Genomic DNA, 18,636 nt, shown 5'->3' on the forward strand with positions numbered 1-18,636 from the left:
GCCAGGCTGACAGCGGAGGCCATGCGCGCGGGTTGTAGTCGCCACGACGATGGACGTTGGGGGTTGTTGCATTATTGCCAAGGTGGATGAAGACGCGGTCTGGTCGATGCAAGATGCAAGCCTTGCGTCGGCGACGCAGCCGACATGCTTCCAAGCGTCGGTGTTCCTGGCGGACCGCACCCCCCACGCAAGCCGGCGGCGGTGAGGTTCTGGTGGACGCAAGCCACAGCCTTTTCAGTAGTCCCTTGAACATCCTTCACCTAGCACGCAATAGTTGTGCAACTCGCACAAAATCGCCTGCCAACAGGCACTACGGCGCAATTGTGGCTCCCCCATCTGCGAGCGGAAGCGGGAGCGCAAAGTCTGAAACCCCTGTCCAGTCTAAAAACTGGGTCTTGTGTAGAGACGCGTCAGGGCAAAAAGTTTGAATCTATTCGGGGTGTGTCGTCAAGTTGCCCAGGTGTTGCGGCTCAGTTGGGGCGTTTTGGCGTTTTGGCACGCACCACCAGGCCGCGACGTACACAACACAATGCAAGCCGCAGCCTCCTTTTGCCAACCCACGTTTTCCAAAGCACAGGCTATCAGCCTGCGAGTCCCGACTCATACTGTGTAATCCACCATGTCTAGACCCTCCGAAAAAATAGGGGCCCTAATCCGACTTTTTTTGGCACCATGCTCAAGGTTCTACGCATGTGCCCACAAAAAGGATTGGGCTGACGCTTTATAAATACTAGAGCACCGTATCTCCCTCTGCTCTCATCCACGTATTCCAGTATTCTCATTCTATTCTCACATTATTCTACCATGCCTCCTCAAGTCCCCAGGAACCTGCTGCGCGCCGCCCGCGCCCGCGCTGTTTTCCAGTCCACTAGGCCTTCCCGCCCTGCTGCCCTCAGGTTCCAGAGCTCCGAGGCCGTTCGCCGGACGCCTGAGAACAACAACGTTTACAACGCCCCTCCCAGGACATCCTCCCAACGAAAGGAGGAGAAGTTTACCGCTGGCACCACCACATCTCAGCGCCAAACACCCGCAGCTCCCCTCAAGCTCAGCAGCAAGAACCTCTCCCAACTCCAGAATGTCGCTGTCCCCACCTACCAGCGTGAGGGCGTCAAGCAAGGCATTGTCCACGTCGGTGTTGGTGGTTTCCACCGAGCCCATCTTGCAGCCTACGTCGACACTCTTCTCGAGCAATTCGCCGTAAAGGACTGGTCCATCTGCGGTGTTGACCTTCAGCCATTCGCTGCTCCCATGCGCGATGCCCTGAAGCCCCAAGACAACCTCTACACCATCATCGAGCGTGCCGCTGAGGGTACTACCGCCCGCGTTTGCGGTTCCATCACCGACTACCTCTTCGCTCCCGACAGCGCTGAGGCTGTCATCGCCAAGATGGCCCACCCCGACACCCACATCGTTTCCATGACTGTCACCGAGAGCGGTTACTACATGAACGAGAACACCCACCAGCTCCAAACCGACCACCCAGATGTTGCCGCCGACTTGGCTGGTGAGCAACCACCCCGCACTGTTTTCGGTTACCTCTACGCTGCCATGGAGAGGCGCCACGCCGCTGGTCTCCGCCCCTTCACCGTTCTCTCCTGCGACAACATGCAGAAGAACGGTGACATCAGCCGCAACATGCTGGTCTCGTTCGCCCGCCACCAGAACCCTGAGGTCGCCGACTGGATCGCCAACAACGGTGCCTTCCCCAACTCCATGGTCGACCGTATCACTCCCCGTACCAACGACGAGGACAAGGTCAGCCTAGCCGAGAACTTCGGTGTTGAGGATGCCTGGCCCGTTGTCACCGAGCCCTTCCACCAGTGGGTTCTCGAGGACAAGTTCGTCGACGGCCGCCCACCTTTCGAGAAGGCCGGTGTCCAGATCGTTCCCGACGTGCACAAGGTCGAGGAGTACGAGATGATCAAGCTCCGCCTCCTTAACGGCAGCCACTCCGCCATGGGATACGCCGGTCAGCTCGCTGGCTTCACCTACATCCACGAGGTCATCGGCCACCCCGTCTACCGCCAGTTCGTCATCAACATGATGAACCAGGAAGTCAAGCCGCTCCTTCCCCAGATCCCCGGTGTCAGCGTCGATGACTACATCAACACCCTCCTCGGCCGTTTCTCCAACCCCACCCTCAAGGACGAGCTTCCCCGTATCTGCCTTGGTGGCTCCGGCAAGATCCCCCAGTTCATCATGCCCAGCATCGCCGAGCAGATCGTTGCCAACGGACCTCTCCGCCGCCTCACTCTCGTGGCTGCCGCTTGGTTCCGCTACAACAGCGGCATCGACGACGCCGGCAAGGCCTTCAAGGTCGACGACCCCATGGTCGAGGAGCTCCAGTCCTACGCTGCCCAGGGCCCCATGGCTCAGCTTGAGATCAAGACCCTCTTCGGTAACGATCTCCGTGACGACAAGCGCTTCGTCTCTGAGCTCAAAGCCGCATTGGAGGGCCTCGAGCGCGAGGGCGCTCTTGCTATGATTGAGAAGTACGCTTAGATGTGCGTTTAAAGAGAGATACCCCCAGGGCGGCAAACGTTTTGTGTCGCTTTCAACCAGGCTTTAGGTCTTTACTTTTTGGCATTGCATGCGAAGCATATAGATGATAGATGGGTTTTCTACTGGCGTTTCCCAAAAAGAAAGTGTTATAGTGAGCGTTTTTATATAGCATTTTAATTACAGCCTTTGATCGTTATATCATTGTCTCTTGCTATGCTATGAATTGTCTTGTTGATGTTGCCATACTATCCAGGTAATCCTCAAAAAAGCGTTCCTCACAATTCACGTCCCCAGCCTCCAGGCGAACATCAAATAGACCCACAACAAATTCACCCACAAAAGAGCGGTGTCTGCCACCATTGCTGTCAATTCGTATTCCCCATCTTTCCACCCCTCAACCAAAGATCTTCCTCACGCGAAGGAAGCCGCGGAGAACCCATGACGTCAGCATGACCCGCGTATGCTAATCAGCGCTCGACACCGCAAATGTGCTTGCTGCAGGCCGCTGCATCCTTATCTCCACGCTACCCATCGCCCTTTCCTCAACAACATTTTCGTCCGGTCTATCAATCGACTCTTGCAGCTCTCGTACCTTCCCAGAAACATCAAGTTCGCCGCGACAAAAGCTGGTCGCCTGTATCCACTATGATTACACAGATGACGATGTATTCGCCTCTTGCGGGGCAACTGCAGCGAGCTTGGGGTGGAGTGGTGGAGTGCTCGCGTAGGGAAGGGACTTGTTGCTGCATGCCCACTGCAGAATGGGCTGAGATTGCGAGCCGGGGGTTTTTGGACCCTGTGTTGACGGCGCTAGGCTAGCCGCAGTGCCGCTAATGTAGAGGTCCCCACTGCGCCACTCGTGTTTTCTACACGCCGGTTCTTGTCGCGTGCAGTTTCCTTCGGCTTGCCGAGTTGCGCCACTTCAGAATTGGAATACGAGATAACGGTTCATTGCATGTAGGTTCGGCGAGCATCTTGGTGCTAGTCTACAACCCCTTCACACGAGTTTCCCCCTGGTATTCAGCCCCTTCTCGAGATCCGGGAAGATAGGCGTTACGACGCGTCCCCTTCTGGATGGTATGCTTTGTATACTTGCACGGCGCCCTCAATGCTTTGTACCAGCCCGAAGAAAAGCGTCACTGCTATCGCCACTATCGCAAACCATGAATTGATCCACCGATCGCTTTTACTGTTCATCGCCTTGAGTAGTGAGTTGGACAATTGCTGATTGGACTTTTGCAGGCTGGACAGTAATTGACTGGATGGTGGCATGGCATCCTCCACCACTTCCTCCAGAACGACTAGTCGATCGCGCCAGAACTGAAATCGCTCGTACCGCCTGGACGGATGCTCTAGTGGAAAGTGACCGCACTTCGCCAGTTCGGAATCCACGGTTATCTCTTTGTGCGCTCGGCAGAAGTGCAGCATCCAACGCTTTGAACTGCGATCCTGCTCTGGTAGCAGGATGGCGAGTGTATCCAGTGTCTCTTGCATAAGATCATCTGGAAATATTGGACTACGGACGATTAGAGTCAGCTTTGCTACTAGTTGCTCCGACAATCAAGTCACGTACCTCTGCGTGGCTATCATTCTTTTTAGAAATGACGCATGGTGGAATACACGCATTTTCTTGTCTTCATCGACCAGGAGCAAATGATCGAGCAAGTTATCCGTCGGTACCATCTTGATTCCCGAGACTCGCTCAATGTTGTAAAAGGTCAGGCCCACTCCAATGATAGTATCGTCAGCTTTGAGTACTATCTCTGGTGGTTGGTTGAAATAGCCGTGTACTGCGTTCTGGAGCGAGCCTGTATCCCAAGGTAAGAGACACGTCGATCGTGGTTTTTCAGATGATAGAGTCGACCCGGCCAGGGTCATCATCGTAAGAACGCGAACACCCAGAACGATCAAATCGTCCATTGCTCCGTCATTATCGGGAAGCCGAAATCTGTCTGCTAATATCTTCCGTGCTAGCTCTGACCTCTTCGTCTTATCCTGATGTAGCTTTCTGAACTTTTCTCTGTCAGCTGTTCCTTCTAGCAAATGTATGAATTGCAAAAGCTCTCTGTGTCTTATCGCGATTTTCCACTTCTTGAAGGACGGTCCTGATAAGACTGCATTACACTCGCGAGTGTAATGTTCAAAGTATGCATCCCATACCAGGTGAAGATTCTTCGATGACCGCGTTCCTCGGTCTGGCCACAGATCCTGCACGATTGCTACTCTGGCCTGGGCTGTAACCGGTTTCCGTATATCTTCGTCAGGCGGTATGTGTGGTGGTGGTGGCATACTGGGGGAACAGATCAATGTTAGAAACTTTTGGAAACTACCGTAACTCTGCGGGGAAAGGCTCACTTATATTATCGCAGTCCGCAAGGCTCTTGGTTGCCGCCTATGGGGAGCCTATGTTCTTGACCGGTCAAGCATGCGAGCACGCCAATGAGAATCTGCCCTCGAAGCCACTCTGCGGCTGAGCCTCGCCACTTGGATCACCGAAAGCCACTCGATTTACTCCTATAACTCCCCCTTTTCGCCTGAGCTATTGAGCCCCTCCTTATTTGATGTTCAATGTAATGCGAGTCAAACGTCCTGAGCGCACTAATCGTTGTAGGTTGTGCATTCCAAAGTTGGGCAATACAACTCCGGAAGATTACGCTATGATGCACGCAACAAAGTATCATCGGGGCAGATCTCAACTTCATACATAGTAAAGGACGGAATGAAGCTAATTCGAGCCACAACGGTCCGACAACGAATCAGTCAGCCATTCACGGATAAGAGATGCTTACGACCAGTGATAAAGACTTCCAAGGTTACGATCATGAAGTTTGAGCGAGCTTTAAATTTACGACCTTGGATTTCTACTCATCACTGCCACTTGTTCAGAGGGTTCCAACTCTGGGATTGATAGCCAGACTGCGCGTCAAGCACGCATGGGATTGTAGTTGGGAACTTCCAAACCCCGCGACGATAGCCTAATTAGATCGAGATTTGGTCACGGGAAAGATGACAGGACAGAATTGCTACAAATATCAACCGCAATCCTTGGATAGACCGGTCACTCACTTGGTTTCATGTTGTTTCTTATTTCTCTCCACGTGGACGACAGAAGCTTCTATGGCTTTGTCGCATCTGTAGAGCACATGCATGGTGCGTGTCTTGGTCTCGCAATGTATAACCTGAAGTAGACTCAACATACTGTCGTTTCTATCGTCTAGCAGAGGTATTTCACATCACCTAGATGCTACCACAGCTAGCTATGCCAGATCTCCCAAAGACATCCCATCAATAATCAAATCCAGCCACCCATTCTACCTCTTTGATCTGCTCACCCTCCTTAGCTGCAAACTCCTTTCTCATCGGAACGTTCTCCTCGTTGTCGAAGTAGTCAAATCTCCCATAGTGAGTTCCACTGTAATTCAACTGGAAAGGATTCGTCCCCTCTTTCCAGCCCTCTTCGTCCTCGCTCCACCCCGGCGGCCTCTGATCCAGCCACAACACCGTTCCATGTGGGCATTCTGTCGTATCCTTCACCAGCAGACCACACCATCTCGGTCCGCACTTTGCCCATCGGAACACTACTTTGTATCTCTTGTATTCCCCTACTTTAACCTTCTCCAAGTTTTCTTCCCTTATTACATCCCTCTCGGAGGTTTCTTCCCTTACTACAATCCTCTCGAAGGTTTCCTCCGTGACCTTATCGTTGAACACCTTCTTCCACAGAGGGTTCCAGTACTGTTCGACCTTAGTAACGGGGAGGATCTTATTCAGCTTATTCCCCGTGTCGCGGCGGCCGTCTGAGCCCTGTTCATTCATCGGTACGACTTGGTCTGATCTGATTTGCTTTCTCTTTTCAGTGCAGGCGCCGGTCTTGTCGGGCGAGCCTTGGTCGAAGTTCGGGTCCCAAAAAGGGTTTCCATAAGGGATGTCTTCGACTTCGCGTGTTTCATCATAGCCGGGAGCCCTAACTTCAGCGTTTAGGTTCATGGTGACTGGTGGAGTTGTTGCGGGCTGAGTTGTTGGATGAAAATTTCGGGAAGACTTGGCTATCGCTCCTTTAGTATGGGTACTGGAGTGGATATGCAGTGTAGAAAGTAAGATACCGTACTGAACTTCCGCCTTTTATACTCGGCAGACGTTACACAGTGACTGTTCTCTTGCGCTTCGACTTAGGCTCACCATTACATATGAGTCTGGCGAATCTCTGAATGTGCGACTTGCCAATACCTGAATGACTGTATACACCACCAGAGACACCCAAGTATGATCTGAGCGGTAGGCTCCGGCATGGTCGCTAGATGCCAGATCCACCCAAGAATGGAATGTCGATTGACCCACAGCTCATTTATGGTTCACAGGGGCGCTACCATTCTCGTAACCTAAAGAATTGCGGATCTTGTGCGACCTGAAGAGGGAAAATTAGGAAGAGATCGGGATGTCTCATACATGGCTATGTAGTACATTGCATTCCTATCTGTGTTAGTGACTGTTCACTTTCTTTCGCCACCTATACACAAAGCAATGCCTCCAGTCCCTCCCAAAGACTATATTGGTGTTTTAACCGAAGCCTACCCTATATATACCGAGAAATCAAAAGGGTATCGTTGCGTCGAGTATCATCCAAATCCATCCCATCGTACACGTACATCCATGACGCCAGTTTCCAAACAGTCCCAAAACCCCACCGCGGGCTGCCTACGAAGGCGTCATCTTGATGACACCAAATCCATCATCTTTCGGCGTCGCCCTTCCTCCACCGACCATAAATGTCCCACTACCCTTCTCGTCGAACCAGCGACTACTCCTATGCCAGCTAGGAAGGTTTTCAGGATCTTCGTCTTCGTTCAAGCAACCTCTCCTGCAACCGCCGTTTTGCCGCCACTGCGTACCAGCCCACCTCATACAACGCGCGAGCTCTGCACACCGGCCATTTCTTCGTTTCTTCTGCTGTAAGAAGTCTGTTAGGGTCTGCCGAGGCGTGAGACGACGGAGAGTTATGACGGCGTGTGCGCAAAGATCGGGTATAGGGAGTGTGAGGTGTGTAAGTGCGAGCGCTGTCGTTTCGAGCGATTCGAGACTGTAAAGGAGTTCTTCTGGCGCTGCAAGGAGGAAGGAGACTGGCTGTTGTACTACAACGGAGTTAGAGATGAGGCTCGAAGCTTTGCGCCTTAGTATACGCCTGGGCCCAGTCTCAACCTCTTTTCGTTGCTCCGGTTCGATGGCTGGTACTGTTGGTGTGACTGCTCTGACCATCGCATCGTCCAGCTCCTCCAACGCTCCAATCGCAGCGCCATCTACCTCCCATTCCAGGACTTCTTTGTCGCAACCTGCCATGCCCATGTAGATGAGGTCTTTCAACTCCATGAGCAATTCGAAGATCATGCGCTGGGGTACGGGCCGCTGTTGGAAGAGTGTTTGTATCGGCGGGAGGAACCTTTGCGCTATCTCCCCGCCGGTGTATAGATTCTTGCCATTTGCGAAAGGAGCATTGTCGGCCATTTGTATCTCGATCTTCGACATTTGACGCGACAGACCGGCAGCAAGGTGGCGTATCTGGATGAGAGGATTTTGCGTGAGCGAAGACTGCAGGGTAGAAGAGAGATCTATTGTGATAGTCAGTATATGAGCATATTCTAACACTCCCCAAAACCACCCATCGCTAGGCACATACCCGTAAAGGCAACCTCTCCAGCCAGTGCCACTAGTGCTTCAGCGAGCTCTTTTTCCTTTTCCTTCAGTTCGCGTCTCTGAGCCTGCATGGCCCGCCATGGCACAACAAACCCAATGCTCTTGCCACCGACGTCGATCGCTTTTCCATCTGCGACCTCTTGCGAGCTCTCCACAACGCCGCCCTTGGCATACTTCTTGCCCTTCTGGCCGCGAGCATCGTCTTGGTGGTACTGGAATGCGAGGAGAAGGTCGTTGTTATCTTTTGTATTGCGAAGATTGCGCCAGACGCTTAGGACGGCGTTGGTGGAGAAGATTTGTTGATACGGCGACATGGTGATTGCGCAAGTGGATTGGTCTTCACATTGCTGATGTAGAAACAATGAGGGATGCGACAGGGTGCCGGTGTCATAGATCTACGGCGAGATCAGGCGTAAAGGGCGCTTTGTTAGCAGGTTGGCGGACGCGATGAGATGGAAGGCGAGGACGACCCATGTTTGTCAACAGACTTAGCCGCATTGGGATGCAACACGTGGGGCCGCGTGTGAGGGGCAACGCATCTACCACGCGCTACCCGAGATAGCGTGTCAGACGCGCAGGAGGTAATGTTCTGCTCTTATATTTCTGCTCGATGCTTTTCGTGTACATCGACGTCGGAATTGTGCCTTCGTCCAGGCTCTATAGTACATTCGTATAGCAGCGCTCCTTCCCAATCAATCCTGAAAGATCAAACACAGCCCCAACCAATTCCGAGTATGCTGATGCGCCGAAGAACACCCAAGTATGCATCGCTGCGAACAATGACTGAACCAACTTACTTCAATTTCATTAGATCATACCGGCCATGCCACTTGATGCGTATGCCATTGGCTTGATGTTTGGATGCGCAACAGCGTCGAACTGGGTGAACTTGAGCTTGTACTCTGGGCCGATCTTGATGAATGCGCCCTTGTTGTGGGTGCTGTCACAGTAGTTGGGCGCCGAGAAGACGGTGATACAGCGTCCATCGTGCTCGACTTCGTAACCCTCCATGCGTACTTCGTGCGACCGAATGATAGCCTCGAGGCCGTTGTTCTCGCAGAAGCGCTTGGTGATATCGGGACCAAATTGCAGACCGACACCGCGCTTGCTGGGTCCACGGCCTGGGTTCGTTTGCGGGTCGGTCCAAAGCATCTCCATCATGAGCCCAGATTGTCCCGGTTGACGCTGCTTGAATCGGTCGAGCTTTCGCACGTCATCTAACGTGACCTTGTCGTCCGAGAACAAGCCACCGTGAAGCACAAAGTACTTCTTACCGATGAGGGTGGCAAGAGGAAGCGCGGAGAAGGACTCCGAGAACAGCTTAAAGACTCGCTCGGTGTATTTCGCCCTGCATTCACCCTCGAAACCGTACATCCTGTTCATGTCGTCCGTCTCGTGGTTTCCGCGGTTCAGGAAGAAGCTATCGGGGTATAGCCATTTGTAGGCGTAAAGCAGCAGGGCGATCTCGGTGGACCAAGAGCCTCGGTCGACGAAGTCGCCGTTGAAGAGGAACGCGTTCTTTTCGGAGGGCTTGCCGGCGAGATTGAAGATGTTCATGAGATCGAAGAATTGGCCTAGCTTTGTCAGTACGCAGTATATCTACTCCTTCTGCCTGGAACCTACCGTGAGTATCACCACAGACGGTGATCTCTTTTCCATCTTCGACATCGTGCTCGACCATGGTGGGCTCCTTCTTGACAATGTCCATGACGGCGATGATGATCTGGTAGACGTATTTCTTGGCCAGCTTCTTGCCGTTCTTGAATCGCTCAATCATGTCTTCGACAAACTCCAATGTCATCTTGTCTCCGAGCTTTGCGCCATCGTATGAGGGGTCTACGGCCATGTGTTCCAAGTCTAGACCCTCTGCTGCCGACGGCGCATCTTCGACCTCGATGGCTTTGAGGAAGGCGTCTCGCTTGACGACCTTGTCGCACTCGGCCATGCGCAGCTTTGCGTTGGCATCGTTGGGGGCTTTCTTGACGACGAGCTTCCAGTCGCGCAGCGCTTCACGGTGCTTGAGGATGGCGGTATTCGCTGAGGCGCGGCGGTAGTATGCCTGGTGCTGCGATGAGCGTCATGATGACGATATGAGTTTGCGACAATAGTACCTTGACGTTGTTTGGGTCCAATTCAATCGCCGTGTCGGCGTCTTGTATAGCGTATCCATACTGTTCGAGCTTGATGTATGTCTGGAGGATAGATTAGTACATGCTCGGGAGGCGCAGGTGGGCTGTGTACTTGTGCGCGGTTGGTGTAGAACGAGGGCTCTGCGTTGTAGGCCTCTATCGCTTTGGTGTAGAACTCAAGGGCATTGTCCCATTCCTGGTTCCTGAAGGCATTGTTGCCCTGGTCCTTGAGCTTGGTGGCTTCGTCGGTCGGGGCACCCATGATGTATCGACGCAGTGCGGGACAAGCTGGGTTATGCGAGGCACGCGGGCAGCGGGTGTAGTTGCAGAAGGCGCGACGGGCTGGTGCACCTGTTGATTGACGGGAGGGAAGTTGCGTCCCTGCGCGTTAAGAGATTTGAATAGCAAACCAGTGACGTACGGCAACAAAATGAAGGTGACCTGTCGCCCGCACTGCCCGCCGAAAGTTATCAAACGAGTCTGTCCCGCCATCGCCTGGCCTTGCCGCTAACGCCTCCACCAACGATCAACCAACCAGAGACCTCGGCTCCGACTAGACATCATGGCGCGCAAGGGTAGGGCAACGGTCAAGACACCTAAAGATCGCTACATCACCGTCGACTCTGACGGCGACGAAGTCGAGCCTGATGTCACCCCACCTCGCGCCACTACACGCCTCCGAGGAAATAGCAGGGCAAACGAGGAGCCATACTTTGCGCACGAGTTGGAGAATGTCGATCCCGTAGCCTCGCGTGAGCGACTAAACCTCTCTAAAGCGGCGCCCGAGTCAGGTCCAGAGCCAGAGCGCCGACAGCCTCGCCAAGCTTCCGGAACCGTGGAACAAAGTAGGACACTGGCGGACGCTCTGTTTCCTGTCAGCTTCAACAACGACATCCGTCCTGCCATCGAGTATTTCGGGTCGCCTACATCCATCTTCGACAACCAGACTCCGCTTCACCATCAAGCGCTTCTGCAGCAGCCCCATACTCCTCCTCAGAATCCTCCTACACGTCCGCGCACTGCAGGTCGAGGTCGCGACAACTCTTCCCTAGACGCCAATCTCCCTGGTCGTACTGAGCGCTCCGCTGTCACACCAAAAACCCGCCATCAGCCAGGTCAGCAGCCGCCCGCGAACCCTCGTCCCAACATCGAGAAATCCGAGATGGCCCAGAACATGATCCAGGGCGGTGCGCACATACCGCCAGGCCAGCAACGCAACATGCGCGCCTGCATGGTCTGCTCCATTGTCCGAACCCAGAATCAGTTCCTCACTCAGGGCTGCCCCAACTGCGAAGAGATCATCGAGCTCGCCGGCAACCCCGAGCAGATCAACGACTGCACATCCCAGGTCTTCGAAGGCCTCATCACTGTCGCGGATACATCAAGGAGCTGGGTTGCCAGATATCAGCGCCTGGAGGGCTACGTCCCAGGCGTTTACGCGACCCAGGTCGAGGGTATTCTCCCGGAAGACGTGATTGGAGCGGTGGAGAGCGCGGGTATCAACTATGTGCCCAGGGACGGCAGTGAGCAGGACATGCTTCCTAAGGACTAAATGGGGGATCGTCCAAGGATAGGAGCAGAAACATTTGTCGGACGTGGCGTATGAGAAGGAGAAGAATACCTGCATTGCATCTTCAGCGACGGAGTTACGGTAAAAGCGCATCTACGGGTGGCTTGATAAGATGACACAACAGCTTGAAGAATTGATCTCATTACAGCATGGAGCACAACGTGTGGTATCCGCGTGTATATTCCTGGTCGTTACCTGATTTCTATGAGCAGAGCTACCTCGCCGGGTAATCCTCGGGTGCCGAGCCTCGCGGCTCGGCACGAGCTTTCCCAGGTCGAGGATATTCAATCTTATTCTACGACCTTTTTGATACTGGTAGAGGGCTATACCAGACTTGGACACCTTCCCCGCTGTTGTATGTTTTTGCCAGCACATGTTCTTTTTTGCCCATTTTTTGTACCCGCCACCTTATCAATCTAGGTCAGCAGCTAAATAGACGCCAGCAGTAATAAAGAGTATACGAGCCTAACATTGCTTAACACGCAAGCCCACGATGCATCAGGCAGAGGATGTGAAGACTCTTTTTGATACCGCGATGCACAAGCACGAACTAGAGCTATTCGAGCAGGTCAGGACCAACGCCCAAGGCAATGCGAAGGGACGCGACGATGAACGAGCCGTAGGCATTGCCATAAAGAAGAACTCGATACCAGCTCTTCACTATCTGATCAAACACGGCGTTAGCATTAAGCACATCGACGTTTCTGGCAAAGAGGTTGAAATTTCCACTCTCAAGTTCCTGCTCGCTCATGGCTGGGACATAAACTGGGCAGGAGAACCTCGATCTTGGCAGAGCCCCTTTATGTGGTCTTGTATCCATGACCGCGAGAAGCTTGCATGGTGCCTAAAGCATGGCGCAAAACTTGCCACGCCTGGGGAACCACCATACAAGAGGCCCATACTGCAGAAGGTTGCGGAGACGGGTGACATCGCAATGTTTGAGTTCTTGCGATCCAAAAGGGCTCCCTTGGGACCCTGTACACTGCATAGGGCGGTGCTCATGGCGGCGTTGGGTCACGAGGGGACGGACGACCCCGAGAAAGACGAGGAATGGCAACGGCGGAGCAGGGCGCGTTACTTCCAACGTATGGCGATGGTGCGCCATCTGGTTGATACCGTGGGCTTGGATGTGAACAAGCTGGACTTTCCGCGCGACACGAAATGGTTGCAAGGAGAAATGGGGACACCACTAGAATACATCGTTGGCGTCGGCAGACCAGACACAGATGCACGCGAACTGACATGGTTTCTACTCGACCGAGGCGCGGATCCGGATGCTGCACTCGCTGAGGCGAGAAAATTTGACCACCCAACCTTTGTAGAGTGGGTGGAGGGTTGGGAAGCACAACGAGGTCGTGAGGAGTTGGAGCAACACAAGAAAAAAAATAGAGACGAGCGCCTGTGCTGTGTCCAATAACTGTCGTGTATTCTCAGCAATGAATCTCGATCGACACATCGCTGAACGCCCATCCTACTCTCATCTAGATGTCGTGCTGCTTTGTTACGTGGGTTGCATCAATGCCCTTTGCGACAGTCCCGACCCGACGAAGTGCAGGCGCTGCCGACGGTCTGTTGGCCCTAATTCTCTGTAACCTATTGCGCCATTGTACGGCAAGTACACTGGCAGCCTTCAGTTCCCTCGCCTTCTCTATCTTGATGAGATCGATCTCTGCCTGTTGCACATTGTACCCCTTACGAATCTTGTCTACCCAGTCTTTACGAGATACTAGCTGCTTGTCCACAGTCATCATGTCTGCTGGAATACTACGCCATGCCTCCCAGTCGAATGGCGGCAAATAGAGCATCTTGTGATCCTTGTTACAGATCAAAGGGTTTAGATCGTCCTCTTGAAGTTTCTTGTAACAGTTACGACAAAGCTGGAAGTAAAGGCAGTGCTTGCATACCCAACAGTCAGTTAGCATGTTCTCCCATTGCGTCCCGCAGTCTGCACCGCAGCCATATCCTGAGAGGTACGCCTTAGTGGTAGTTGTAGATGATGGAGATGTGGCTGGTATGGTTTCCGGACTGTTCTCGGACGTCGCTGGCACATCATCCTTGTGGGATGGCTCACAGCTTGGCTGTGCGGGCTCTTCAGTACCCGGTGCGTTTGATTTCGCCTCCGTAGCGTTGGTAGGTTCATATGGCCCGATTGCTTGCCATGCTGCAACAGCATCCGCATCTTTGTCGAGGACAGTCAACGTCTGAGCGAGGTTCGAGAAACGAAGAGAGAGTGAATCATCATCAGGAGCTTCAGGCCACTTGTCGAAGACACTGCAAAGCCGAGCCTGCGCTTGCGCAGCAGCTGACTTATTGTCTTGTTTGAGGCAGTATAGCCTTGCTAAACAAAGGCGAGGGTCGGAAGCTCCTTGACGAAGATTACGGATAATCGTTGTATTTAGGTTGACAAGCTTCTTCAATCGGCTGGTGTAGTCTTCGCAAGCGCTCGAGGGAGCTGCTGCAAGCTCAGCAACTCCCTTGTCAAGAAGAATCGGGGCCAACTTCCGGGCCGCGTTCCATGCTGGCATAAACAACGTTGGATTCTGGTCTGATTGCAGGACAATCCCTTCCCAGTGTTGTATACTCCGGTACTGATCATCTTGGGACGTACTTCCGTGGAATCTGAGGACAGCCTGGAAGTGCTGCAGCTGTCCTGTTGCTTCGGCAGAACTATCTACCCCCGGTTCCTCTCCAGTAGAAGGGTCTGGCGACTTGTAGTCTATAGCCTCCTGGTACAGAGAGATGACTTCTTCCACAGCTCCGACATGTTTTGCAGCCGCAATGATGCATGCATGGACGTCATCTTCGTATGCTGCTCTCCGTAACCAGTATGTTGGGCCACGGTTGTTGGCTGTTGCATCCTTCCAATTGCGAATGTATTCGATGATAGATTGAAAGCGCTTTGTGTCGGTCCAGGTCTTGAAGATACCTGAAAGAGCGTATAAGCAGAGCCAATTCATATCAGACGTTTCTTCGATATCCTGGCTCAAAAGCTCCTGGAAGGATCTGATAGCCAGGTCGTAGTCGCAACACTTCCTAAAGCAGTTTCCTTCCGTCCTGAGCAGGTCCCAGTAGGCCTCCTTGTACGCATCATCCGTCTCCAGTGACCCTTCGCCGAGCGACCTGAAATCCTGCATGTAACCGAGGGCTGCACGATAGTTCTTTTCATTCTCATGGGCCTTTGCTAGACCGAAGAAGAGTCCCCAGTTTGACCGAGGGTGTTGCTTCGCTTTCTCCAACGCAATAACAGCTTCCTTGTAATGCTCAAAGACGAGATACGTAGCGCCTACGCGGTAATCCCAGGTGGAGTTGTCGATTTCGATTTGCTTGTGCTTCTTCACCCAACCAATGTACTCGTCGATCTCTGCGTTCGAAGGCGGGTTCCATTCTTCAAAAGGTCTGTCTGGCTTGGATAGCTGTTTATCGGTGTCAGATAACCTTTCAGAATTGTCAGGAAGAACTCACCTTGGCTACAATACCCCATGAGATCCAAAGGTAATCCTTGTCTGTTGTTCCAGTCGAACAGCTAAACCAGTGGGTCGCCAGCCGCGCTGCGATGCGCTCGAGAACGGAGTATTTGCTCGCGGCATCTGAAATGATGGACTTTACCCACTCACTCTTCTCTGCATCCTTTGCATAGCCTTTGGCCACTTGCGAATTCTTCAGCAACGCCAAGATAGCGTCGAGGTTCTCTTCAGAATACAGGTAATCGTATTTCAACCACGACAAATTCTTCTTGGAGAACCACATATCGATCATCTTGGGGTCGCAGAACAAGTCAACCAGCTTGCCTCCGATCCCAGTCATAAACTTTCGTTGTGGCTCAAAATCATCGAGCGTCTTGACCAAGGCCTTAAGATACTCATAAAACCACAATGAAGCATGGTCGCGCATTGCTTCGAGGCTTCCGTCCTTCCGACTGTCGAACAGAACATCGATGCACAAGCTGATCATGGTAACGTTCACAGTGTTGTCGTCATCGAGGTGAATATGTACCTTTTGTGCCATGGCCTGGAAGAAATCATCGAACCTAAACCTGGCGTAATCTGTTGCATCACAAGCTTTTCGTATGAACCGGCGACAAAGCTCGACTTCGGCAGTAGTGATCGCTTCAGCATGTAACTGAGCGATCGCAGATTCGGCTCCCGAGGAAGTATCCACGGACAAAATATCCCTAAGGCCGTCCTTGAATTCCACCCTGCCCTCCTTGTCAATCGTGAGCACAGGCGAGTAGGTAGTAGCAATTTGATCTGTGAGGAGGAAGTCCTCCTTAAAGGTGAAGAAAAGAACGCTCTCGAGAAGCTTGATCTTTGGTGGGTAGGTACAGCCTGCAATCCACACAAGAAGAGAATTGAGCACCTGAGCCTGACGTGAAGTCAGAAGAGCGTCCAGCGTCTTGATTCTGTTTCTCTGTACGGCGTTCATGTCGGCACTTGTGTTGTTGATGACCTCCTGAACTTTTCCTTTAGTGTCGCAAGCGTTGATCTCCGTCAACTTGGCCTCCAAGTTTCTGTAGTTTCCGCGTATGCCTTCAAGCAAAAGCTCGATGTTCGCGTCGCTAAGAAGAGCCTTCAGACCAGGTTTAGTTTTGCAAACCTCCTCGATCCTGGCGCTTGTGACAGCTCTCAGATCGCTTGCGTTCGGCAGCGAGTCTGAGGCTATATTTGCATTGTTGCCCGCTCGTTCCATGGATTGGGCAGAGACTCTGCGTTTCCCGAGAAGAATGGTGTCGACATCTTTAACTCGTTGCGAGATCTCAGAAAGCGCATCGTCGTTTCCGGACACGAAGAGACGTAGGGAAACCCCGTTAGACTTGGCTGAAGACGCAGCTTGGCCGGCGATAGTTAACATCATCACCTCTACACTGTCCAGCTGGCCAGGACTATCGAAACCGTCCATGCATATGAAATAAGTCCCTTTCATGGCGCGCTGTAATCCCGAAACAAGATTATGCCATCGATCCTCAGCTCGCGCAATGCTTGCGAGTCGCGTGCACTCGTCTGCTACAGTTTGAGCATATCCGACATCTGCAGCTGCAAACTGGTATATGATGGACCCAATACACCGTTCGAGGGAGTCGTCTTTTTCATCTCCGTAGTAATAGTAAGCGATAAAAGCCTGATTAGGTCCGCGTGCAGCCCGACATTTCTTTTCGAGATGAGAAACAACGTGGTTGAAAAGATGTGTTTTGCCGAAACCTGAGTCGGCCTTCAGGAAGAGGACCTTCTTTTCGTGCTGTTCCAGATCAGCCCAGTGGCTGAATGCAGGCTCGTCTTGACTGAGCCATTCTCCTGTCCCTTCCACATGCGTTTTGCAGAGCTCACTGTGCCGCTTGGTCCAAGTCTCCCAGTCCCCAGGCTTCTTCAGTCCCAAACTGTTCGCTATCTTGACCAAATTCTCTTTCTGTTGGTCTTTATTAGCTCGACCGTCCAGAGTAGTCTTCATCTGCTGAGTGACGCTCAGAACCTGATCACCGACTTTGTATGTGGCTTGGAGGTATTCAAGTATTTCACTCTGGTGGCGGGCTCTTTCCTCGTCAGATTTGACGAGATGCTTCGCAAGCCCTCGAACTCCTACTAGTATGACATCAGCCTCGGCTCTGGTGAACTCCTGAATATGATTTTCCATGAGCTGGAGTGACTCTGCGACCGCATCGTTCGAGTTGAAGAGAATGATTCCGGCCATCGACTTCATTCGCTCTCTTGTGCTGGTAGCTAGCTTGTAGGAAGAACGAAGCACACCCAGAAACTGTGATAGAATCTCGTATGCTGGCCTACGAAGAGGGCGCGGCAAATAGGCTCCATCTTTGCCGGCCTCTTGTTCCAGAAAGTACACAAGACGTCGCAAGAAGGCGGATGAGCGTTCCATTAGAGTGACGAACCCGTCCATCATATCGTTGATGCCGCGTGCTGCTTGAATCACGAAGCTTATCGCATTCCAGCATTGAGCAGTTGGTCCGAAGATTACACTTGCCCCTTGTGCGACAATGCTCCCAAACTTCTCGAGACAGGTACCGACATTGTTGAGAACAGTTCGAGCATGTTGGTGGCTTTTCGTCGTTGACTCTTTGATGTCTGCATCAATCTGCAGCTGGAAGCTCTTGAAGGTAGTAGTACTATCTAGCTTTTTCTTGGTGGTGTCCTCATACTGCCGCACGACCTGTGGCCAGACTTCGCTGAGATCTTGGTCCTCGTCGAAGACCGGATCTGTAGGTTCAGGACTATCCCGCCCACGCCCAAACCTCATGTTTCAGTGCCCACAAGAATACTTCGAGGGTTTCTAGAAGCAGCGAAGCTATAGCCTCACGGGGGCCAGCAGGTCTGTCGCTAAGTCTGGAAGTGTTTGTCTCTTCTGCAAAAGATCGAGGTCAACTTCGGAGTAAGTATACCGTAGACTTTGGGCTGGGCACGCGCCCACTTTGTTGTCGCAGAGGCGCTATTAAAGCTATTACCTCCGAAATCCTAAGAACAGGATTTCCGTTTTGGCCCCCAGATCTCAGCCGTGCCTCACCACACGTCGCGTGCTTGATTGGCTGCTGAGTACCGTCTCATCATCCCGGTCCAAATACCATCACCGGTCTAGGTAAGATCGCGTCATTTGTGGTACTGCTGGACATGGTATAGCTGCAGGATATATGGTGTAGCATGACTGCAGTATTGTGGCTGCTCGTATTGTCTCCGCGGTGGGTACAGCCTATTGCCACGGCGTCGCTTGTTGACGGTTGTTGAGACTGGGGGTGTATGTACGCCC

General features: G+C 52.6%; 7 protein-coding genes across 7 annotated transcripts; 3 read left to right on the plus strand and 4 right to left on the minus strand.

Annotated features, from left to right (window-relative positions):
- Positions 1-804: 804 nt before the first annotated feature.
- On the plus strand, positions 805-2,502 carry J4E85_010261 (uncharacterized protein; the record flags this gene model as incomplete). The annotated part of the gene is made up of 1 exon (XM_051474473.1): positions 805-2,502. One exon carries the CDS (start codon positions 805-807, stop codon positions 2,500-2,502), a length of 1,698 nt encoding a protein of 565 aa, XP_051321663.1.
- Positions 2,503-5,787: 3,285 nt separating this feature from the next.
- On the minus strand, positions 5,788-6,489 carry J4E85_010262 (uncharacterized protein; the record flags this gene model as incomplete). Its single annotated transcript, XM_051474474.1, has 1 exon — positions 5,788-6,489. One exon carries the CDS (start codon positions 6,487-6,489, stop codon positions 5,788-5,790), a length of 702 nt encoding a protein of 233 aa, XP_051321664.1.
- A 708-nt stretch (positions 6,490-7,197) lies between these two features.
- J4E85_010263 (uncharacterized protein) lies at positions 7,198-8,504 on the minus strand (the record flags this gene model as incomplete). The annotated part of the gene is made up of 2 exons (XM_051474475.1): positions 7,198-8,105; positions 8,174-8,504. 2 exons carry the CDS (start codon positions 8,502-8,504, stop codon positions 7,198-7,200), a joined length of 1,239 nt encoding a protein of 412 aa, XP_051321665.1.
- A 493-nt stretch (positions 8,505-8,997) lies between these two features.
- Positions 8,998-10,581, minus strand: J4E85_010264 (uncharacterized protein; the record flags this gene model as incomplete). The annotated part of the gene is made up of 4 exons (XM_051474476.1): positions 8,998-9,764; positions 9,814-10,249; positions 10,302-10,382; positions 10,432-10,581. The coding sequence occupies 4 exons, from the start codon at positions 10,579-10,581 to the stop codon at positions 8,998-9,000; spliced, it is 1,434 nt and encodes a 477-aa protein (XP_051321666.1).
- Positions 10,582-10,881: 300 nt separating this feature from the next.
- On the plus strand, positions 10,882-11,871 carry J4E85_010265 (uncharacterized protein; the record flags this gene model as incomplete). The annotated part of the gene is made up of 1 exon (XM_051474477.1): positions 10,882-11,871. The coding sequence occupies one exon, from the start codon at positions 10,882-10,884 to the stop codon at positions 11,869-11,871; it is 990 nt and encodes a 329-aa protein (XP_051321667.1).
- A 511-nt stretch (positions 11,872-12,382) lies between these two features.
- Positions 12,383-13,306, plus strand: J4E85_010266 (uncharacterized protein; the record flags this gene model as incomplete). Its single annotated transcript, XM_051474478.1, has 1 exon — positions 12,383-13,306. The coding sequence occupies one exon, from the start codon at positions 12,383-12,385 to the stop codon at positions 13,304-13,306; it is 924 nt and encodes a 307-aa protein (XP_051321668.1).
- Positions 13,307-13,370: 64 nt separating this feature from the next.
- On the minus strand, positions 13,371-18,132 carry J4E85_010267 (uncharacterized protein; the record flags this gene model as incomplete). The annotated part of the gene is made up of 2 exons (XM_051474479.1): positions 13,371-15,302; positions 15,352-18,132. The coding sequence occupies 2 exons, from the start codon at positions 18,130-18,132 to the stop codon at positions 13,371-13,373; spliced, it is 4,713 nt and encodes a 1,570-aa protein (XP_051321669.1).
- Between the last annotated feature and the right edge of the window lie 504 nt (positions 18,133-18,636).

The sequence above is a fragment of the Alternaria conjuncta genome, assembly GCF_024043145.1.
Source record: "Alternaria conjuncta strain BMP 0040 chromosome Unknown scaffold_22, whole genome shotgun sequence".
In the NCBI taxonomy this organism is placed as follows: domain Eukaryota; kingdom Fungi; phylum Ascomycota; class Dothideomycetes; order Pleosporales; family Pleosporaceae; genus Alternaria; species Alternaria conjuncta.